At 43.7% G+C, this 24,337-nt stretch overlaps 1 protein-coding gene and 1 long non-coding RNA gene across 2 annotated transcripts; both read left to right on the forward strand.

Moving 5' to 3' along the window:
• Positions 1 to 1,279: 1,279 nt before the first annotated feature.
• LOC139415930 (cylindromatosis (turban tumor syndrome) 3) lies at positions 1,280 to 17,517 on the forward strand. The gene is made up of 16 exons (XM_071164110.1): positions 1,280 to 1,350; positions 1,943 to 2,166; positions 2,743 to 3,018; positions 3,205 to 3,588; positions 3,797 to 3,902; positions 4,175 to 4,635; positions 4,841 to 5,006; positions 8,550 to 8,691; positions 9,025 to 9,147; positions 9,371 to 9,462; positions 9,710 to 9,773; positions 9,882 to 10,089; positions 10,171 to 10,279; positions 16,204 to 16,322; positions 16,453 to 16,660; positions 16,914 to 17,517. The coding sequence occupies exons 2-16, from the start codon at positions 1,999 to 2,001 to the stop codon at positions 17,096 to 17,098; spliced, it is 2,811 nt and encodes a 936-aa protein (XP_071020211.1). The 5' UTR covers positions 1,280 to 1,350; positions 1,943 to 1,998; the 3' UTR covers positions 17,099 to 17,517.
• Positions 17,518 to 19,555: 2,038 nt separating this feature from the next.
• Positions 19,556 to 20,886, forward strand: LOC139415948 (uncharacterized). The gene is made up of 2 exons (XR_011635042.1): positions 19,556 to 20,363; positions 20,493 to 20,886. It is a non-coding gene; the product is annotated as an uncharacterized lncRNA (long non-coding RNA).
• Positions 20,887 to 24,337: the final 3,451 nt, after the last annotated feature.

Below are 24,337 nucleotides of genomic sequence, written 5' to 3' on the forward strand. Positions count from 1 at the left end.
TCTAATGTTCTCTTTAAAATGGATAAACCATGGTCGAAACCACAGTATGATATCTGGGGGAACTCTGTCTGTGTGTGTGTGTGTGTGTGTGTGTGTGTGTGTGTGTGTGTGTGTGTGTGTGTGTGTGTGTGTGTGTGTGTGTGTGTGTGTGTGTGTGTGTGTGTGTGTGTGTGTGTGTGTGTGTGTGTGTGTGTGTGCACGCCTGCCTGCCTGCGTGCGTGCGAGAGAGAGAGAGATATGTATCCCACTGCAGGTGGAGTGACTAAGAGAGGAGTCATCTCCGGTAAGGGTGAATTCAACACTGACTGACCAATCAGCTCCTCTGTTCTGACCTCTCCAACCAATCATCAACACTCACCCGACCAAACAATTTTGTGTTAGAAATGCCCGCGTTGATTTCTGGTTCCAGTAGGTTCCTTTCTGTTTTCTGAAGACGTTAAACCACAATCCAGACTGTCAAATATATATATACTTGGTTGGCGATAATTTGTGATCATTTATTCATTGTGTTTTTAATGACTCTCTACTCATGTACTACTTACTCTATGTATCTATGTGTGATCTTTGTATAGCAGACACCTAACCAAAGACCTTTAACAACATCCTCTTATTACTAATGACAGACACACAGAGTGGGTTCAAGGCAATACATGACATTGAAAGGGCCTTCTTGGGAAATGACAGAGTATATGGAAACTCTAGATTGGTTCCCTTAAAGGGATGTTTGAAATAAGTGGTGCTGCATATAATCAGAATGGTGTTATGTTACTGAAATGGATGAGGAGGTTCTGGCCAGTAGGCTTCTCTGCCAAATGTATTGAAACATTCACACATAGCTACACCTTTGGCCTGAGAATGCAATATAACTTATGATAATGCAATTATTTGTTTTGTACTGAGTTTGTATTAAAGAGATTAATATGTGTTGTCTATTCTGAACTACCTTATAATAAAAGCTTGCTTGACTATAAATGAATGCATATAAAAATGAACTTAGATGTGGGAGATTTTGTAATTACTTCTAAGCAATCAAATTCTTTAAATACTGGTAGTGCATTACTACTTTAGTAAGATTATGATAATGTGTAGCCTATTAGTTCGTACTCAAAGTGTCATGAAGCTCAAAGAACCAGGCCTACCTTTTTATTCTCGATACGTCAGTTTCCGACATGAACTGAGAGCTGTGGAATTTCCCCTCTGTTTAAGCCACACCCACAGACCTCTCTGACTGGCCAGAACGATTTATATGTAAAACTCTTCTCGCTCGTTATTGGTCCTCATTCTGTTTTGGGACATTTCGTGAGTTATGTTATATGAAAGTTTTGGTTGATCTAAAAGTTGGTGAAATTGGTAAGTGTTGTTATTATTAACTGTCAAATAATGTGTAAATATATTAGTTTCAGGCGAGTTTTAACCGATATGGCACCTGTTTCCCATTCGTCATGGTTTGTGAGGTAGAATGACTCGTTTTGGTAGCTAATTTAGTAACGCGTCAGAATCGTCAGGTAGCGTGACCGTAGCTACCAGACATGTTCAACATTGCGATGTGGGCTGTTGTAGAGTTATGGCTAGAAGGATTCCAGCTTTTGTCAAATTTACGTCAAAAGTATATATATACATTTTAGCTAACCCTAACCCTTTTCCTAACCTTAATTAGCTTGATTCCCCTAACAGCTACGTCAATTCTCCCTACCTATTGGGGAAAGTCTAATCTGACAAAAACTGGATCCTTTCTAGCCATAAGCATACGTCTGATAGACGCCCAAAATCCTGTAACTACATTCACGCGAGATTCAGCTCTGGTCCGAGATTAGGTTATGGTAAAATGTGCAGGTTATGTTTTATAACTAGTTTATAATCTACCTTTTTGAGGCTATGTTGTGCCATTTAGTGACCGCACCATCAATGCCACAAGATACACCCACCTGCTCTATTCACACAGATTGGGGCTGATGGATAGGTGAGTTTACTCAACTGAGGACACATACTCACAGCACAATGTCTGGGGCCCAGGACCACAAGAGACGGCAACCCCCAAAGATGTACTTGGTGGTCTCCAACCTAAAGATTCAGGACCAGTTGGAAGGTACCATCCGACTGCTACGCGGGAACCTCTGTCAGGAGCAAGAGGGGGGAAGGAGCAGGGGCGACCAACTGTGGGTAAAGGTAAGAAAAGGAATGAATACTTTATCACGCCTGTCTTCTCTCTTCCTTGTGTTTGAATATTCTCTCTTCTCTTCCTCTTTCTTTCTCTGCTCTCCCTCCCTCTTTCTCTGCACTCTCTTTGTCCTTGTCTCCCACCACCCTCCATCCCTCTCTCGCTCTCTCCTACTCTCTTGCTCTCTCTCTCTCTCGCTCTCTCTCTCTCCCTTCCTCCCTCTCTCTCCTTGTCCCCCACTACCCTCCGTCTCTCCCTCCCTTCTTCTCTCTCTCTCCCTTCCCCTGTCTCTTCCTCTCTCTCTCTTCCTCTCTCTCCCTTCCGCTCCCTTCCTCTCTCTCTCTCTCTCTCTCTCTCGCGCGCTTCCTCTCTCTCCTTGTCCCCCACCACCCTCTCTCTCCCTTCCCCCCTCTCTCTCTCTCGCGCTTCCTCTCTCTCCTTGTCCCCCACCACCTTCTGTCTCGCTCTCTCTTTCTCTCTCTCGCTCTCCATCAGGTATTTGACAATACCAGTATGTCAAGACTGTCAAGCAGCTGAAGATTGACAAGTTATACACTCCTCTCATTTCTTTCTCTCTCCCTCAGGTGTTAGACTATGGTTGTATGGTAAAGATTGACAAACAGCTGCTTATAGAAGTCCCCACCGACCTGACCGGCCTATTGGAGCCTGTATCTGATCCAGAGTCCCGCCTCAATTTGCTCATTAACCCCAAGCAACTTTACCGATTGGCTGCCTTGCCCCTAGGCACCCCCCTCTATGTCCAGATGGGCCAACCAGGAGAGTTGGCGGAGGCGGAGCTGAGGTATCGAGGACCGCTGACCAGAGGAAGTACTGCTGTGTTGTTTGGGGTGCAGCTGAAGGTATTGTTGCTAACGTGGTGTTTTTAGCTATAGACAACAGATAATAACAACAAACTTTCACTCTTTGATGATTGTCTTGAAAATCATTTTACTTGTATTTTAGTTAGCCACTGTCACACAGTAGTTACCAAAATTGTCAAATGACTCGGGTCTAGCTTTCTCTCTCTCTCTCTCTCTCTCTCTCAGGACTCAGCAGTGGGTAGAGGCAACAGTAATGGTTCTTACAAAGGCCACCAGCTCTTCACCTGTCCCGAAGCCTCCGCCCTCTTCCTACCGGCCAATCAGATTAGGCTACGACGCTGGTCCCGTGCCAATGACGACCATCACAACAACGCTCTTCCTCCTCAGCCTCAACCCCCCATTGGTAACATCATTGCTAGAACGGCCGAATCGTCTCCCAGCCTGGCCCCAGTCCCAGTCCTGGCTCGAAACCCCAGCTCCCCACCACCCTTCCAGGTGGGCCACAGGGTGTGCTTCCCTCTGGAGGATACTGTCCATGGGGGAGAGGTGAGGTTCTGTGGGGCCCTGCCTGGACGGACCTCCACTGGGGTGTTCGTAGGAATCCTGCTGGTCAGTATTACTGCTGGAGGGTGCGGCTGTATATAAAAATACAATCGGTGTGATTATACACATTTTAGATTTTATAGTCATTATTGTGTATTAAGACACCCAAAATACAGTGTTTTGTGGATAACATTCACACATGTTTAGGCTATATTCTTCATCTAACAGTCAATGTTTCCTGTATATTTGCGCTAATCAGTTTGTTTATACGCAGGACAATGCGGTTGGTAACTGGGATGGCTCATATAAAGGAGAGAAGTTGTGCTCCATCTCCTCTTCTCTGTATGGTTGCCTGCTACCCATCTCCAAGGTGTCCCCTGGTACGTCACTCCCTGGTTCAAATGTTACGGCAGATCAGAGATCCTGTTTGGTTTACTGTTGAGTTACTATTATGACAGTTATGAGAGAGGGTGTAATTGGAAAACAAAACGTTGTGGAAAATCATGACTGTTAGATGACTGACGTCCTCCCTTCCTTTACCCCTGATTCTCTTTCATTTTCCTCCTACCGGGCTTTGAATTGTGTGCTGTGTTTGACTGTTGACCTCTACTGACCCCCCCCCCCCCCCCCCCCCCCCCCCCCCCCCCCGCAGAACCAAGGTCACGCCGCCACACTCCCCCCCTCCAGAACCCCAAACCGGTCCTCAAACCCACCCAACCACCTGCTCCTGTATCCTCACCTGCCTCCACCCCAAAGATCGCTCTGATGCCCCCCCAACTCCTCTCAGCCAAACTGGCCTTAAAACCTCCACCCCTCCCCAGCCCCAAACCTTTCATGAAAACTCACCCCCTTCCCCCAACCCCTCCCACCATCAAACCACAAACCCTGCCCTCCCCGACCACCAACCAACCACAGCTCTTGAACGGTTCGCCCGGTCCCCTCTCTCCGGGTCGAGGTGACGGATTGGACGCTGAGGAGAACGGAGACGCGGGATTGGAGGTTGAGTTGGAGGTGGGGTCCATGGTGGAGGTGAATGACCCACCCCTTTTTGGAGTGATTCGTTGGATTGGACGAATCATTGGAGTTTCACAACTGGTGTCAGGAATTGAGCTGGTACGGTAACACTGTCAACACTGTCACTGTGTGTCATCAACTCCCTGTAATTCCATCAACTCTGTAATTGTGTCATGTCAATCAGTGTATGACAACGTTGTAAAGCAGCGGTATTCAAGCATTTTCAACTAAGGCACCCTTAAAAACTCAAAAAATGTCTAGTGTGTGTTCGTAACATATTTATCTGCTTACTTTCCTCTCTCAGGACCAGGAACTGACCGCTGGAACAGACGGCAGTTACCTTGGCGAACGCCACTTCCGTTGCCCTGCCAACAAGGGGCTGTTCGTCAAACTCCGGAACTGCAGGCGGGATTCCAGATTCCCTGCCCCTGAGACACCGGTCAATCAGGTGGAGCGCTGCAACTCCATAGGTGTGTTGTGTGTGTTATCTGTGTGTGTGTGTTGTCTTGCCTGACTCATGCAACTCCCTTGAGATGAATGAGCTAGCCTAGGTTCCCACTGCTTCAGGTCTATGACCTACAGGTGCCGCCCTTCCAGCGCAGTCCGGATGCCAGCAACCCGCTGATTCCAGCCGCGGCACCGGCGTAGTTCTTGGCAGCCGACAGCTGGAGTGGGAGAAACATTTTTTTGTTAAAAAGCACTCAACCGGGCGTCCAACTCCGGGGTAGGGGAAGCATAAGACCAGGGGAACTAGAGGGAGAGTATAGTTTCTCCTCTCTGCAACTGTTTTTAGTTTTACACCCACGGGTGCGCGTCACGAACCGTTCACCTGTGAACCTGAAGTTACTCACCCTAAAGGGACCTAGTGTCCTACGGGACGGAAGAGGTATAGTCACACCTAAGACATTTTCATACACACACCGAGCATGAACCACACAGTTACCAAGAGAGGAAACCATTGGGTCTATTTCGGTCAGTGGCCCCTTGAGAGGAAGTACACCACCTGTATTTATTCAAGCACAGCCCTATACAAAGACTCTACTTATCTTGTGAATACCCTAGCTCTCAACCCAGAGGAAACAGACGCCTCAAAAGTCCTCAACTGGCAGCTTCATTAAATAGTACCCGCAAAACGCCAGTCTCAACGTCAACAGTGAAGAGGCGACTCCGGGATGCTGGCCTTCTAGGCAGATTTAATGTGCTTCCTTTAAAAAAAGTAATTTGGTCACTTTCATTGTGATACAAACCTTATCAAAACATGTAGGCTTATGGGCTTGGCTACATGAGATGTGCGGCCTATGATAAAAATATTATTTTAAAAAAGGCATTGTTTCTTGCCGTAAGTTGGGCGTCATTCACAAGTGATAGGCTAATATTGTCACTCATCACACTATTCTTGATTTAATCATGTCTTTACATATACTAAATGACATATGTGTGAAATGTGTTATGTTTCGAAACAGGGATAGAGGGGGAAAAAATACATGTCATCTATGCACTTAAATAGCAAATGGAGGTTCCTTTCCCCCGTGGTTCCTTTTCATGCCAGCCAGGTAGGTTATATACTGTTGTGTGTGTATATATATATATACATTTCTTCTCTTTGCAACAGTATATATATATATATATATATATTAATATATATATATATATATATATATATATATATATATATATATATATATATATATATATATATTAATATATATATATATACTGTTGCAAAGAGAAGAAATGTACTTAATATTAGGAAAGTTTAGAAATAAATATAGTAGACCTAACCCAGTGGTTCCCAAAGTTTGTATAGTCCCATACCCCTTCAAACATTCAACCTCCAGCTGTGTACCCCCTCTAGCACCAGGGTCAGTGCACTCTCAAATATTGTTTTTTGCCATCATTGTAAGCCTGCTACACACACACTAAACAGTACATGAATTAAACATAAGAATGAGTGTGAGTTTTTGTCGCAACCCGGCTCGTGGGAAGTGACAAAGAGCTCAAAGATCTCGGGGCACAAATAGTAATATAATAATAATCAATAATTTTGCTCTTTATTTAGCCATCTTGCATATAAACCCTTATTTGTTTATCAAAAATGGTGAATTACTCACCACAGGTTAATGAGAAGGGTGTGCTTGAAAGGATGCACATAACTCTGAAATGTTGGGTTGTATTGGAGAGAGTCTCAGTCTTAAATCATTTTCCACAAATAATCTGTGCCTGTATTTAGTTTTCATGCTTGTGAGGGCCGAGAATTCACTCTCATATAGGTACGTGGTTGCAAAGGGCATCAGTGTCTTAATAGCGCAATTTGCCATTGCAAGAAACTCTCTCAATCCAGAAATCTGGCAGTGGCTTCTGATTAAATTCCATTTTCACAGAACCGCTTGTTGCAATTTCGATGAGGCTCTCTTGTTCAGATATCGGTAAATGGACTGGAGGCAGGGCATGAAAGGGATAACGAATCCAGTTCTTTGTGTCGTTCATTTCGGGAAAGTACCTGTGTAAGTGCGTACCCAGCTCACTCCGGTGTTTCGCTTCATCACATTTGACATTGTCCGTAAGCTTGAGTTCAGTTGCACACCCAAAAATCATACAATGATGGAAAGACCTGTGTGTTGTCCTTGTTAATGCAGACAGAAACGAGCTCCAACTTCTTAATCATGGCCTCAATTTTGTCCCGCACGTTGAATATAGTTGCGGAGAGTCCCTGTAATCCTAGATTCAGATCATTCAGGCGAGGGGAAAAAACATCACCCAGATAGGCAGTCGTGTGAGGAAACTTGTCATCATGCAAGCAGTCAGACAAGTTAAAATGATGGTCAGTAAAGATAACGTTAAGCTCGTCTCTCAATTCAAAAAAAGTTTAAATACTTTGCCCCTTGATTACCAGCGCACTTCTTTCTGTATGTTGTAAAAGCTTTACATGGTCGCTGCCCATATCATTGCATAATGCAGAAAATATACAAGAGTTCAGAGGCCTTGCTTTAACAAAGTGAACCATTTTCACTGTAGTATCCAAAACGTCTTTCAAGCTGTCAGGCATTCCCTTGGCAGCAAGAGCCTCTCGGTGGATGCTGCCATGTACCCAAGTGTCGTAGGGAGCAACTGCTTGCACGCGTGTTACCACTCCACTATGTCTCCCTGTCATGGCTTTTGCGCCATCAGTACAGATACGGTATATTAGATATTGGTATCTTGACCACCAATTTTATTTTTGGCAGTGAAACAAGGCTATTCAGGCGAGGAAAAAAACCTCACCCAAATGTATAGCCTCGTTGGAAAATATAAATGCACTGTTTGAAAATGTGTGTGGGGGGGGGGGATATTATATATATATATATATATATATATATATTATGTGAATCACATTTATATTTGGCGTACCTCAGACGGCATTGTGCGTACCCCAGTTTGGGAATACCTGGCCTGGCCTATAGAAAGCTGATGTGATCCTCCTCTTTTTAATAGATGCCATCACTCTGTTTTCTCACACAATTTAATAGCTTATAGAAATGTTGCGCAACTTGAGCTCATGGGCTCCCATGAAGTGTTTGATTAGATTTGCATTGATGTCAGAGTGATTAGACAGTAGAGTGCTGAGTACCAGTTAGCAAGTTTGGTAGGCTACCAATGACCATTATCAGCATCACAGCATGGAGAAGCCTAATTACCGTGACTACGGTCACGTGAAATTTCACTGCCGTCACAACTCGTGACCGCCGGTATGGCGGTAAGACGGTCACCGAAACAGTCCTAGCTGCCTCCTCCTCTTTCTGCTAGCTGCGGTGCCTCTCGGCTCTCTCCCTTCTGTTCCCTTTCCCGCCCCGTTGAGTCTCTGTTTTCTTGGCCTCCTGCTCTCTCCATCCCAGAAGCTGTAGTCTCAGCAGGGGTGAGTTACATCCGTCCGAGGGTTTGCGTGTGTGTGTGTGACACATTTTTGTCTCTATGAGTGTGTGTGCATGCGTGTGTGTCTCCATACCATGTAACATGATGACCAATCCAACCACCAGCGTTTGCCGAGTGGGGCAGTGAGCGCGTAGAGGAGCACACCCCTCCAATCCAGGGAGACGAGGCCAGAGATATGTACCAGGGCTGGAAGAGAGGCATCCAAGGCCACCTCAACTCCTGCTACCTGGACGCCTCACTATTCAGGTGACCATACGCTGGCATTCTCCCTCCGTCCTGTTTGTGATATTATTAAGCCAATAATTGTTATTCAGTTATGTAATAGGATGTTGAGAACCGGAACCCTCAGTTAGAACCGGAACCCTCAGTTAGAACCGGAACACTCCGATAGAATCGAATTAAGGATTAGATAATGCAATCAAATGCTTTTTTGTGTGTGCAAAAATGTAAAATTGGGCAATGTTATCATGTCGAATCTAAGGTTGTTTTTTAAACTAGAAGGAATGCTGGATGCATTCATGTTAATTAAACTATTTTCTCCCCCTCCCCCCTCTCTCTCCCCCTCTCTCTCCCCCTCAGTCTGTTTTCGTGCTGCAGTTCAGTAGACTGGGTGTTGCTGTGGCCCTCGAACCCCTCAGACGGCCCCCACTGCAGCCAAGCCCAGGACCTGCTTCGCTGTGAGATAGTCAACCCGCTACGCAGGTGTGTGTGTGTGTGTGTGTGTGTGTGTGTGTGTGTGTGTGTGTGTGTGTGTGTGTGTGTGTGTGTGTGTGTGTGTGTGTGTGTGTTCCTTCACAATGGATGTTTATGTATAGGCATATATTGTGATTTAAATTGTTCTGTTGTACATCAGTGTCACTTTGTATTTATATAGTGAATTTGAATAGCTTTTATGAATGTACTTGGCTATGTGTGTATCGTTCAGGTTTGGCTATGTATGTGCCAGTAAAACCATGGCCCTGAGAAGACTACTGGAGGCTGAGAGTAGTGACACAGGCTTCACAAACCAGGAGAAAGGTGTGTGTGTGTGTCCGTCCGTCCGTGGGAGAGGGTGTTTGGCTGTCTGTCCGTCCATCTGTCTCTATGCCCGTGTCAACAGGATGGAGAGGGAGAGAAAGGGACTGTGTTCAGGGGAAATGTTGATAGTGTTATTTAACTCTAGAAAGTTGAGTGAAGTTGAATTTCGTGCCACTCTGCGCAGGCTGATATTTGAGGGAACATTGGTAGTGAGTGTTTTTAAACACGTCTGTCTTCTTTCTGTCAGACCCAGAAGAGTTCCTCAACAAGCTTTTCCAGCTCCTCCGGGTTGAACCTCTTCTGAAGATCAGGTATACTTTCTCTCCTTCCCCTCCCTCTCTTTCTCTCCCTCCCCCCTCCCCCCTCTCTCTCGTTCTCTTATACACACTTTCTCTCCTGCTCCCCCTCGTTCCTTTCAGGTCAGTGACACAGAAGCAGCAGCCTCAGGAGTGTCACCTCTACCAGCTCTTCCCTCCATCCGTTCCCCTCTCTCCCTCTTCCCCTGTCCCTCTGTCTCCGTCCCTCTGTCCCATCCCTCTCTCCTCCCCTGCAGTACTCATGAGGGTGGCCAGTGTTCAGACTCTGTTAGAGACATCTTTTCTCCACGCGGGACTAAAGTTTGCTGAGGTAACAACACAAGACGACATAGTAGATACACAAACAAACTCTACGTTGATGTGTTGATGGATTGACTCTCCCCTCCGCCAGGCCCCTTCCTGCCTCCCCCTCCTCATGCCTAGGTTTGGGAAGGACTTCAAGATGTTTGACGCCATCTTGCCTTCACTCACCATCGACATTACAGACCTGCTGGATGACAGTAAGAACCAAAGATATTGTCATGGAAATTCTTACACAGGGACACTGGAAGTCATTCTTAATGAATCATTGTTTATTGTCAGCACGGTGGAGAGGTTCCAACCAACTCAATGCATCATAGTACACATGTCAATCAGGAGCTCTGCCTGGGCAGTCCCAGCAGTTGTCTTCTATATGACTATACACAGACAAGTTATATTTGCATAATTCATTTATCATTACTATTTTGTTTCATTCATGTGACAGACCAACACCTCACGAGTCTTCTCTCTAAGATGAGACCTTGAAACTGAGAGATCTTTTGTTCGTTCTCAAAACAAGGTCTGGGCGTACTGCCAAATTGCGGATTCTGATAAATCAAATTAAATGTTATTTGTCACATATATTTGTCACTGAGGGTTCCGGTGTAGACCTTACGGTGAAATGCTTACTTACAAGCCCTTAACAAACAATGCAGCTTTAAGAAAATACCTACAAAAAAAAGAGATAAGAATAACAAATGATTAAAGAGAAGCAGTAAATAACAATAGCGGGGCTATATACAGGGGGTACCGGTACAGAGTCAATGTCAAATCAAACTTTGTCACATACGCCAAATACAACAAGTGAAGACTTTACCGTGAAATGCTAACTTACAAGCCCTTAACCAACAGTGCAGTTCAAGAAGAAGAAAATATTTACCAAGTAGGCAAAAAATAAAAAGTAATAATAAAAAGTAACACAATAAGAATAACAATAACGAGGCTATATTACAGGGGGCACCGGTACTGAGTCAGTGTGCAGGGTTACAGGCTAGTTGAGGTAATCTGTTCATGTAGGTGGGGGTGAAGTGACTATGCATAGGTAACAAGCAAACAGCGAGTAGCAGCAGTGTACAAAAGGGAGAGGGAGGGTCAATGTAAATTGTCCGGTGGCAATTTCATGAATTGTTCAGCAGTCTTATGGCTTGGAAGTAGAAGCTGTTGAGGAGCCTTTTGGTCCTAGACTAGGTGTTCCGGTACCGCTTGCCGTGTGGTAGCAGAGAAAACAGTCTATAACTTGGGTGACTGGAGTCTGACAATTTTATGGGCTTCCTTCTGACACTGCCTGTATTTTATATTGGTCCTAGATGGCAGGGAGCTTGGCCCCAGTGATGTACTGGGCTGTTTGCACTACCCTCTGTAGCGCCTTACGGTCAGATGCCGAGCAGTTGCCATACCAGGCGGTGATGCAACGGTCAGGATGCTCTCGATGGTGCAGCTGTAGAACCTTTTGAGGATCTGAGGACCCATGCCAAATCTTTTCAGTCTCCTGAGGGGGGAAAAGGTTGTCGTGCCCTCTTCACGACTGTCTTGGTATGTTTGGACCATTTATAGTTAGTTGGTGATGTGGACACCAAGGAACTTGAAACTCTCGACCCGCTCCACTACGACTCTTTTCTCTGTATATATCAATGATGTTTCTCATGCTGCGGGCGATTCCCTGATCCACCTCTACGCAGACGACACCATTCTATATACTTCCGGCCCGTCCTTGGACACTGTGCTATCTAACCTCCAAACGAGCTTCAATGCCATACAGCACTCCTTCCGTGGCCTCCAACTGCTCTTAAACGCTAGTAAAACCAAATGCATGCTTTTCAACCGTTCGCTGCCTGCACCCGCACGCCTGACCAGCATCACCACCCTGGATGGTTCCGACCTTGAATATGTGGACATCTATAAGTACCTAGGTGTCTGGCTAGACTCTAAACTCTCCTTCCAGACCCATATCAAACATCTCCAATCGAAAATCAAATCAAGAGTCGGCTTTCTATTCCGCAACAAAGCCTCCTTCACTCACGCCGCCAAACTTACCCTAGTAAAACTGACTATCCTACCGATCCTCGACTTTGGCGATGTCATCTACAAAATTGCTTCCAACACTCTACTCAGCAAACTGGATGCAGTTTATCACAGTGCCATCCGTTTTGTCACTAAAGCACCTTATACCACCCACCACTGCGACTTGTATGCTCTAGTCGGCTGGCCCTCGCTACATATTCGTCGCCAGACCCACTGGCTCCAGGTCATCTACAAGTCCATGCTAGGTAAAGCTCCGCCTTATCTCAGTTCACTGGTTACGATGGCAACACCCATCCGTAGCACGCGCTCCAGCAGGTGTATCTCACTGATCATCCCTAAAGCCAACACCTCATTTGGCCGCCTTTCGTTCCAGTTCTCTGCTGCCTGTGACTGGAACGAATTGCAAAAATCGCTGAAGTTGGAGACTTTTATCTCCCTCACCAACTTCAAACATCTGCTATCTGAGCAGCTAACCGATCGCTGCAGCTGTACATAGTCTACTGGTAAATAGCCCACCCATTTTCACCTACCTACCTCATCCCCATACTGTTTTTATTTATTTATTTTTCTGCTCTTTTGCACACCAATATCTCTACCTGTACATAACCATCTGATCATTTATCACTCCAGTGTTAATCTGCATAATTGTAATTATTTGCCTACCTTCTCATGCCTTTTGCACACAATGTATATATAGACTCCCCTTTTTTCTACTGTGTTATTGACTTGTTAATTGTTTACTCCATGTGTAACTCTGTGTTGTCTGTTCACACTGCTATGCCTTATCTTGGCCAGGTCGCAGTTGCAAATGAGAACTTGTTCTCAACTAGCCTACCTGGTTAAATAAAGGTGAAATAAAAATAAATAAATAAAATACAGCCCCGTCGATGTTAATGGGGGCCTGTTCGGCCCATCTTTTCCTGTAGTCAACGATCAGCTGATTTGTCTTGCTCACATTAAGGGAGAGGTTGTTGTCCTGGCACCACACTGCCAGATCTCTGACCACCTCTCTATAGGCCATCTCATCGTTGTCAGTGATCAGGCCTACCACTGTTGTGTCGTCAGATAACGTAATGATGGTGTTCGAGTCGTGTTTGGCCATGCAGTCGTGGGTGAACAGGGAATACAGGAAGGGACTAAGTACACACCTCTGAGGGGGATCAGTGTGGCAGACGTATTGTTGCCTACTCTTACCACCTGGGGGCAGCCCGTCAGGAAGTCCAAGATCCAGTTGCAGAGGGAGGTGTTTAGTCCCAGAGTCCTTAACCTCTCTAGGGAATTTCACCTGGCCAACATTCGGTGAAATTGCAGAGCGCCAAATTCAAAAACAGAAATGCTCATAATAAAAACTCAAAAACATACAAGTGTTATACATTGGCTTAAAGATCAACTTCTTGTTAATCCAACCGTTGTGTCAGATTTCAAAAAGGCTTTACGGCGAAAACATACCATGCGATTATCTGAGGACAGCACAGCGACCAGCACACAAAACATTACAAACAGTTACCAGCCAAGTAGAGGAGTAACAAAAGTCAGAAATAGTGATAATTAATCACTTACCTTTGATGATCTTCATATGGTTGCACTCACAAGACTCCCAGTTACCCAATAAATGTTAGTTTTGTTTGATAAAGTCCCTCTTTATATCCTAAAACCTCTGTTTTGTTGGCACTAAACCAATGGCTCCAAGGCGGTCACAACAGGCAGATGAAAAATCCCAAAAGTATCATTAAAGTTCGTAGTAAAATGTCAAACGATGTTTATAATCAATCCTCAGGTTGTTTTTAGTCATATTATTCAATAATATTTCAACCGGACAATAGCTTCGTCAATATAAAAGGAAAACAAGAAAGGTGCGCTTCCGGTCGTGCGCAGTAAACAGGTCTGGGGACTTTCCACTATCCACTCACTCAGAGAGGTCTTACTCTCTCATTTTTCAGAATACAAGCCTGAACAATTTCTAAAGACTGTTGACCTCTAGTGGAAGCCATAGGAAGTGCAATCTGAGTCTTAAGTCATGGGATATTGTATAGGCAGTCAGTGGAAAAGTACAAACATAAAAAAATCCCACTTCCTGGATGGATTGTTCTTAGGTTTTCGCCTGCCATATCAGTTCTGTTATACTCACAGACATTATTTGAACCGTTTTTGAAACTTTAGAGTGTTTTCTATCCAAATCTATATATGCATATCCTAGCTTCTGAACCTGAGTAACAGGCAGTTTACTTTGGGCACGCTTTTCATCCGGAGGTAAAAATAGTGCCCCCTACCCTAGTGACGTTAACTAACTCACTTCGTGGACACTATGGGGTTGAACGCTGAGCTGTAGTCAATGAACAGCATTCTCACAGGCGTTCCTTTTGTCCAGGTGGCAGTGTGGAGTGCGATTGAGTCATCTGTGGATCTGTTGGGGCGGTATGCGAATTGGAGTGGGTCTAGGGTGTCTGGGAGGATGCTGTTGTGAGCCATGACCAGCCTTTCAAAGCACTTCATGGCTACCAATGTGAGTGCCACAGGGCGGTAATCATTTAAGCAGGTTACCTTCGCTTCCTTGTGTACAGGGACCCGGTGGTCTGCTTGAAACATGTTGGTATTACAGACTCGGTCAGGGAGAGGTTAAAAATGTCAGTGAAGACACTTGTCAGTTGGTCCACGCATGCTTTGAGTACACGTCCTGGTAATCCATCTGGCCCAGCGGCTTTGTAAATGTTGACCTGTTTAAAGGTTTTGTTCACATCGGCTACCGAGAGCGTTATCACTCAATCATCCAGAACAGCTGGTGCTCTCGTGCATGCTTCAGTGTTGCTTGCCTTGAAGCGCGCATAAAAGGCATTTAGCTCATCTGGTAGGCTCGCGTCACTGGGCAGCTCGCGTCTGGGTTTCCCTTTGTAATCATTAATAGTTTTCAAGCCCTGCCACATCCGACGAGCGTCAGAGCCGGTGTAGTAGGGTTGAATCTTAATCCTGTTTAGACGCTTTGCTTGTTTGATGGTTCGTCTGAGGGCATAGCGGGATTTCTTATAAGTGTCCAGATTGGGCTACCGCTCCTTGAAAGCGGCAGCTCTAGCCTTTAGCTCAATGTGGATGATGCCTGTAATCCATGGCTTCTGGTTGGGATATGTATGTGCAGTCACTGTGGGGACGACATAAACAATGCACTTATTGATGAAGCCGATGACTGAGGTGGTGTATTCCTCAATGCCATTGGATGAATCCCGGAAAATATTCCAGTCTGCTAGCAAAACAGTCCTGTAGTGTAGCATCCGCATCATCTGACCACTTCCGGGCCGTACGCATTACCCTTTGTGAGGATTCGTTAAATTAGTCACTTGCATGAACACAGAAGTTTGTGCTTTTCTAATAACCAATATTAAAATTCCCATTACAATATAAACTCATATGTGAAAATGTACACTTAGTGTACAAAACACTTTAAGAACACCTGTTCTTTCCATGACATATTGATGTATTGATTGACATATTGATGTTAAATCCACTTCAATCCGTGTAGATGAAGGGAGTCAGGTTAAAAAAAGATTTTGAAGTCTTGAGACAATTGAGGCATGGATTGTGTATGTGTGCCACTCTGAGGGTGAATGGGAAAGACAAAATATTTTAGTGCCTTTGAACGGGGTATGGTAGTAGGTGCCAGGCACACTGGTTAGTGTCAAGAACGGCAATGCTACTGAGTTTTTCACATTACAGTTTCCCATGTGTATCAAGAATGGTCCACCACCCGAAGGACATCCAGCCAACTTGACACAACTGTGGAAAGCATTGGAGTCACCTTGGACCAGCATCCCTGTGGAACGCTTTCAGCACCTTGCAGAGTCTATGCCCCAACCAATTGAGTCTGTTCTGAGGGTAAAGGGAGTACAATTCAATATTAGGATTGTGTTCCTAATGTTTGGTGTACGTCTGGTAAGAACCCTGCTATGTTAAAAGATGAGGACATTTTATTGGGCAGGTTTCCTGTTGATGACCTATTTAATGCTTTCTCTCTCTTTCTCTTCACTCTCTCTCTCTCTCCCTCCCCCTATTGCAATCTCTTCCTCTCTATTTCTCCCTCCCGCTGTCTCTCTCTCCTCCCCCCTCTCTCTAGCTCTCAGACAGTGCAGTATTTGCCAGGCAGTAGCAGAATGGGAGTGTCTAGAGTGTTATGACGACTTGGACATCACACCTGGTCGTCTCAAACAGTACTGCCACACCTGCAACACTCAGGTAACCATAGCACACCATTATTACCTATAGTACAGCTCTCAAAGTTCCATCAAAAGTCCCTTACATCTACACACTGCAGGACCAATATCCTCTGTCTCCCTTCCTCTTTCTCCCGCCATCCTTCCATTAGGTGCACATCCACAAGAAGCGCCAGTCCCACAGTCCGTGTCAGGTGGGTGTGGCTGGGGGTCCATGGACCGGCCCACTGCATGGAACTCGTCAGCGATTGGCTCTCTTTGCTGTGACGTGCATCGAGACCAGCCACTACGTGAGCTTCGTCAAGCATGGACCCCGCCCCAACGACTGGCTATTCTTTGACAGTATGGCCGACAGGGAAGGTGAGAGATGTCAACTTTAAAAAGGGGCCTTAAAGCCTGCAGCTAAATTTCATTTCTTCCTGTTAGTCAATTGATTGGCCAGAGAGTCTACTCACCTGGTGTTCCAGATCTGAATCACTCCCTGATTACAGGGCAAATGCAAATCTGCAGTACTGCAAATCTCAAATAGCCCCCGAAACCATGAAACTCTTAATTTATATGATCGTGACATCCCATAATAGTTGCCATGTTCTGTTTCCATGGATACGGCCAGGCGGGGAGAACGGTTTCAACATTCCCCAGGTGAGGGCGTGTCCAGAGGTGGGCCGCTACCTCAGCCTATCGGCGGAGGAGCTGGGCAGGCTAGACCCCGCCTCCTTGAGAGAGTCCGCTCGCCGGCTGCTGTGTGACTCCTACATGTGTCTCTACCACAGCCCCGAGCTCAGCCTGTACAAGTAACACACACACCAATGTGCCTTCAGGATGAGTGACATGCAGTATTGTACATTAACCACTGTTGTGCCTGTTCAAGTAACACACGCACAAGTTCCAGTATTGCACCAATGTGCCTCCAACAAGCAACACAGAAATAGACTCCTACAACAACCACTGCCCAAATGTGCCTTTGCAACACGAACAACCTGTTTTTCACTCTTCTGTTTACTTTATCCTTATGTTCAATGGAAATCTGAGAAGAAAATTATGAATAATTGTATATAATATCATAATTTGATATAATATAATGATGTTATTATATATATCAAAATTATTTGCATATTTTTATTTCACACACCACTTTTTATTCCATATTGGTTATGTTGTAATACATAGATTTATAAAATGACCATGAGAATATATTAAAGAGAATTATAATGAAATATGTTGTTTGAAACATGTTATTGTCAAAATATGATTCTGGTGTATGAAAAATAGCCCTAAATGCTTATCGGCGCCAGGTAGTCCTGAGATTAGAGTGTTGGGCCAATAGCCGATAGGCCTCTGGTTCAAATACGGGAGCCAACGAGGTGAAAAATCTGTTGCTATGCCCTTGAGCAAGGCACTTAACCTCAATTGCTCCAGGGTTGCTGGACAATGTTTACCCTGGCCGTGACTCCACTCCCTGCAGGTGTCTCAGGGAGAGTTGGGATATACAAGCAAAATATTTCCATTACACACTTGTGTGTAACAGGACATATATATGCACCCCTCCAAATAATAATGATTATTATCATCACGTTTTATTTTAGTAGAGCCACCACGACCTGTGGCGGTTTCTTATCAAACGAGGGATAGTGAAATGCAACATGTTAAAGGTGGACTTTGTATTATTAATTGCAATGGTCATAAAATGTACAACACAAGCGAAGAGGATGTCAAAGAAAATTGGAATCATTGTGAATGCTTTTTGGTTTTTCATAATTTCTCAGCCGAGGCCTTGCAAGAAACCCTGTGGGTGATGTACGGTCATCACAGGCCACTGAGCCTGCTAGGGATGTATTTTGGAGTGGACTTGAAGACGTGGGATGGGTTTTGTTAGTTGACGTGTCTAATTTAATATGATGACGTTAACCCCCTTTTCCGTAATGTTTTTATTTCCTCATTCAACACCCCGACTAGCTAGCTGGTGGCGGTAATGCGCCATTAACATTGAAGGGGAAGTTTTATTTTTCAACTACTATGTTTGCCCACAAGAAGGCAGTGAATAGCGACATCAATCATGAAACGTCATCATTATGAGACCGACCATCGTATGTTATTTTTTTTTAAAACTTTTTTTCGACCATCATATGTCGTCCATTCAAGTTGTGTTCACTACTTGTAATTTGATGATTATCCATTATTTGTCTAGTAATGCTGCACAATAGTAATATAGAAGCATATTAAACAGTAGTTGGAACGTGTCTGAAAGGATAAGGAATGTTGGCATTTTAAATATTTAACCTCTAATGTTTACTAGATGTCTGAAACTAGCTAGTAACGGTAGCTAACTAAGATTGCATGCTATCAAGCTAGACAGCTGCTTCAGTACATTTGTAGTCTATTAGCAAAAGTCCCAGTTTACATTAGGGACATGTCTTGATAGCGCCTTTAAATGTAATTGACGTCGATAAACGTATTGTTAACATTCAAATACAACATCGTAAGCAGATTTTTTTTTTTTTTTGAAAAATAATTTTTATTTTCATTTCACATTCAAATACAAATTCAGTGCATAACGTTGTACATAACATGGATACTTACAAACAGTATCAACAAGTACCGTAACAATATAAGAATATCAAAACTCCTAAAAAAAAGTGCTGTTCTGCAGAACCTTAGCAGTATTACTGGCCTATATTCAAGATTAACATGCCTCTAACAATCTCCAAAAACAATACAAACAATTCTATAAATAAAAATATATACATATGCCAAAATGCACTCTGGATAAAACTGTGTATATCAAATATCTACAAAGGCTTAGTTTACATTTCAATTGTACCTATGTAATACAATTATAGATCGGTTATAAACACATTTACAATGACGGGTAAATCCCTTTCCATCTCTGTCTTACTGATGCAATTCCCCCCTTATCTATTTCAAATTGTATTCTTTTCCAAACTTCCTGTTTTATAAATTGAACCAATCCCGTCGGTGACCACTTGAGAGTGTCATTAACTGCACCACATCTGGCCTCCCAAAGTTTGGTCTTGATAAGGGACACCAGAGTCACTAATGCTAATAATTGCACCCTTTCCACATTTTTTATTTCTAGTTTGGCAACCCCTTCATAATCAATGTTTTTTAAAATCTCAAAAAATGGTTTACTTTTTGCTGTTACTATATTATCCTTTGCCATTACTACAACTCCTTCAGTTACTGTCCCTAAAGTGACTGCCGTGAGAATAGCTATTGCCCGTGAATCTGTCTCCTGTTATCTTCGTGGTTCACTGATAAGTCTAGGACTGAACCTTTCAGATACTCCCTACTGGTCTCCCAACTCATACCCTGTTCCCTAACCACCAACATCTCCAATGACCTCCTGTGTTCTGCTACAGTTGGTACGTGTGGATAATACTTTCCTGTGCTCAGGTTAGGTACACATCGCTCATCCCAAGGCCGTTCTACACCCCACCCCATTTGAACACCCTCGTTACAGTATAATAATTGTCGCTCGGTCCCAATCTTCTGGGAGATATGTCAAGTGTTTCCTGGCTGTTAGAAATGGGGGAGAGATTAGTGGCGTTGGAAGACTATCCAACAGTACAAAACTCTGAGTCACATGTTTCTTAATCCCACTATGCTATTATTACCACTAACTTCCCTTCTGGGGATTTGGCCTCCTATATACAGGGATCTGTGGCTATTATTTCATTGACAAACCAATCACTGAAAGTTCAATTTTTTTTACTTCAGTTTATTTTTGTAAATAGTTAAACTGTTATTTTTCTTAACTGCGCTGTTGGTTACGGGCTTGTAAGTAAGCATTTCACTGTTGTACTTGGCGCATGTGACATAAAATAGGTCAAATCAAATTGTATCAGCATGTTACCACTGCTCACTGTTGCCTTTTCTCTCAGCATTCAAGCTGTTGGAGAACTCTAACCAGCAGTGGCTTCAGGGGCTGGTCTATTCTGTAGGAAACCTGCTTGGCTCGGCATTGGCTATCTACAAGTGTCAATCAATGGGGCTTCTCCCAACGCACTCTTCTGATTGGCTCGCTTTCATAGAACCGCCTGTGGTGAGATTTTTTGCTATGCTGTTAAATCCAGTTTTAGCACTTATTTAGTGTTTTATGTTTTTCAGGTTTATTTGTCATGTGTAATGAATACATTGGAAATCTTACTCACGCCTTTTCTGTCCTCTGCAGAGAATGGAGATTATGGGTGGAGGGATGGTGTTGTGAAGAGGACAGATGCGCAGGCACACTGAAAGATGCTCGACTATTAATTATGAATACATGAAATCTCTTCTGAGTCTCTGGCTTTTAGGTTTTTGTCAAACCCCTCAAGGTTTGTATTGATCCCTACACTTTGTTTCTGTTCATTCGTGGGTTTTTATTGCAATTTTCAAAGGTGATCAAACGTTACAACTGATAATATTAGGGGGCAAACCACGTCCACCATCCTACTAAATCCACATTAGGTTTAATTAAGATGTCACCATAACACGTTTTTCATTTCAACTTTTTGTCAAATAAAAGGGTCAAAAAATAAATGAAGGTGTCAAATTTATTTTTGGGATATGTATTTTGTAGAAAACTGCACAGGACAGAATAGTTACTACAGTGAGAAATTATGACTCCACTGGCAAATGTGTGGGAATGTCGCTGTTCTAGAATAGTGAATAAAAACATTCTTCAGAAATTGAGATTTCCCCTTTAAACCTTGGACACGCCTCTGTTTTCAAACTTGTTTTCTCCACATTGGTGAAGAATGTGGAAAGGTAGGTTTTGCATTGTATCATCAGGCCATTTCTTCCAAATCGTCCACTTTGTCCCGGCATGTCATTTCATCAGGTGATATTTGCAACAATGGTTACATATGACTATTTCTGCTCATGCATGTTACACATTGCAAGTCTTAAATTGATGGAAATTAGCAATGGCTTTCTAATGCTTGTTACACCTGCAATTGTCAAGCTTACAATTTTACAAACAAAACAGGTTACAAGAAAAATAATGAGATTACTAACTGAAATTCCAGCCAATCATTGAGCAGCATTTGCACTGTTAAACAAATGAATCTCGCCTATTTGTATTTGTTCCCCTGCCTCCACACGACGTGGTTATTTCCAAGAGAATATACTGCTTCAAAACGTGGTCAGAGATAGGCGATGGTAGCCCATCCACGGAGTGTAGATGGCAGATAAATGAAAACTAATTTAGACTGCAGGTAAGACTTTCCTCACTATTTGCTGTCATCATTAATGTCATGTTTTTTCAATGGGTGGCTACTTTGAAGAATATTAAACAAATCAAAATGTGTAGAAAATAGTCCAAATAAAGAAACTTGAATGAGTTGGTGTGTCCAAACTTTTGACTGGTACTGTATATGACCTGCTGCTGCTTACTATCAGGCTGTTAGTAAATGAGTGAGTGAATGGTGGGAAGGGGAGGGCCAATGTGTGCAACCTCTGTAAATGTCTGTACTGCTCTATGTCACTACACAAATGCGATGATATGTCTTCCAGTACTTTAGAACTCCCCAACCACCCTCTCTCTCGTGCTCACTTTTTGTTCCGGAACCTCCCGAGTTACAGATTTAGCACTGCCGACATGCCTAGCTGTGACCCTCCCATCTCCCTCCCTCGCTAGCTCACTCTTTCTTTGCTGTGAAAGATGTGAGAGTTTGTTCTAATAATTTCCTCCATTCCAAAAATACTGTATCTTAGGAGTCCCCACCACACTCTCTCTTTATTTCTCTCTGTCTCCAATCAGCATGGTGTGTGTAGAAGCCATCAGATGAGCACAATAGACAGAATCCACAGGACCAGGTTTCTTGCTTATTCCTTCTTGAATCCGGGAATCTTCCAACCAGAATTCCTGGAAAACCAGAATAATTTTGGGAAAGTTTAACATATAATTGTTACTTGCTAAACCTGTTCTAGTATTCTTCTACCTTTGATGATATGCCTGTACTGGAAGAAGAATCTAGTGAACGCACTTCTGACCTAACTCTAGATGGCGCCACCAGTCCCTGGCAGGGCCAGGTAAAGCAATTAGGCTTGTAACGATAAGGAACAGATTAAATGACACCATAGAGAGAACGTCTCTTATCTTTGCCATAATGGCTTCTTTCTCTATTTATTTCTATGCGTTTGTATAGTGGCCAACTCCTTGAAATAAGGGAAAGGGGGGTACCTAGTCAGTTGTACAACAATGTGCCTTCCGCATTTAACCAAACTCCTCTGAATCAGAGAGGTGAGGGGGGCTGCCATAAACGACTTCCACGTCTTCGGCACCCGGGGAACAGTGGGTTAACTGCCTTGCTCAGGGGCAGAACGACAGATTCTTACCTTGTCAGCTCGGGGATTCAATCCAGCAACCTTTCGGTTACTGGCCCAACGCTCTGACCACTATGCTACCTATTGTAGTGTACTATTTATAAGTACTAAATTAGTGTACTATATAACTACTGTGCTTTATCTTGGCCAGGTCGCAGTTGTAAATGAGAACTTGTTCTCAACTGGCCTACCTGGTTAAATAAATATATATAAATATATATAGGACATAGGGTGTCATTTGAGACTAGGCCATTGATATTGTTGAATCTGATTGATACTGATAGGGGTGCAGTGGTTTTGTACAAAATATAATGCTGTCACTAACCCCCCTCTTAGGATTCTAGCTGTGGTGAGATGCCGGTACTGGAGGAAGAAGCTAATGCTACTACCACTACTGACCTCCACTACTGACCTCCACTACTGACCTCCACTACTGACCTCCACTACTGACCTCCACTACTGACCTCCTAACTCAAGGTGGCGCCACCAGTAAAGAAAATGTATGGGAGTAAAAAGTGCATATGTTCTTTAGGAATGTAGTCGAGTAAAAGTTGTCAAAAATATAAAGTACAGAGCCTGAAAAATTACTTAATTACTGAAGTAGTACTTTAAAGTATTTTTACTTAAAGGGGCAATCTGCTATTCAGACAATAACAAAGCGACACACCACCACTGTTAGGGTGTATGGAAATCCCCATTGTTAACTGAGGAGTCACCATTTTATAGTTAATGGTAATCATCCAACCATTATGTTCAATATAATGATAAACTGCGTTCATCAATCTGACTCCAATAATATGTGAATAAATGCAACAGGCTGTGTACGTCTCTGGAGGAATCTAGTCAAGGTAGCGAGCCTTGCATCACCTCTCAGTATGACTATAATGGACACGTGTCTAACTTTCACCGTTATGCAATTATTAAGAGACTAGATGCAAATAGCTAATCCTAGCGACCAATATTCTAGCATTCATTTATTGAGGCAAGCAGATCACAGATGTCAAGGTGGTACTGTACAGTGCATTTGGCAAGTATTCAGACACCTTGACTTTTTCCCATTTTGTTACGTTACAGCCTTATTCTAAAATTGATTAAATCATTTCCCCCCCTCATCAATTTACAAACAAACCCCATAATGACAAAGTGAAAACAGGTTTAGACATTTTTGCTAATTTGTATTTATTTTTAAACTAACGGAAATAATACATTTACATAAGTATTCAGACCATTTACTCAGTACTTTGTTGAAGCACCTTTGGCAGCGACTACAGCCTCCAGTCTTTTTGGGTATGACGCTGCAAGCTTGGCAAACCTGTATTTGGGGAGTTTCTCTCATTCTTCTCTGCAGATCCTCTCAAGCTCTGTCAGGTTGGATGGGGAGCGTCACTACACAGCTATTTTCAGGACTCTCCAGAGAAGTTTCATCGGTTTCAAGTCCGGGCTCTGGCTGGGACACTCAAGGACGTTCCGAGACTTGTCCCGGAGCCACTCCTGCATTGTCTTGGCTGTGGGCTTAGGGTCATTGTCCTGTTGGAAGGTGAACCTTTGCCCCAGTCTGAGAACCTGCACCAGAGCGCTCAGGACATCATCAATGATCTCTCTGTACTTTTCTCCATTCATCTTTCCCTCGATCCTGACTAGTCTCCCAGTCCCTGCTGCTGAAACACATCTCTACAGCCACCACCATGCTTCACTGTAGGTATAGTGCCT

Source organism: Oncorhynchus clarkii, chromosome 9 (assembly GCF_045791955.1).
Source record: "Oncorhynchus clarkii lewisi isolate Uvic-CL-2024 chromosome 9, UVic_Ocla_1.0, whole genome shotgun sequence".
NCBI lineage: Eukaryota > Metazoa > Chordata > Actinopteri > Salmoniformes > Salmonidae > Oncorhynchus > Oncorhynchus clarkii.

Excerpts from the sequence above, each read along its gene's own strand:
- LOC139415930 (XM_071164110.1), top strand. The coding sequence starts at position 1,999 with ATGTCTGGGGCCCAGGACCACAAGAGACGGCAACCCCCAAAGATGTAC. Across the intron at positions 2,167-2,742 it reads GCGACCAACTGTGGGTAAAG|GTGTTAGACTATGGTTGTAT; the intron begins GTAAGAAAAGGA and ends TCTCTCCCTCAG. Across the intron at positions 4,636-4,840 it reads TGGTGTCAGGAATTGAGCTG|GACCAGGAACTGACCGCTGG; the intron begins GTACGGTAACAC and ends TTCCTCTCTCAG.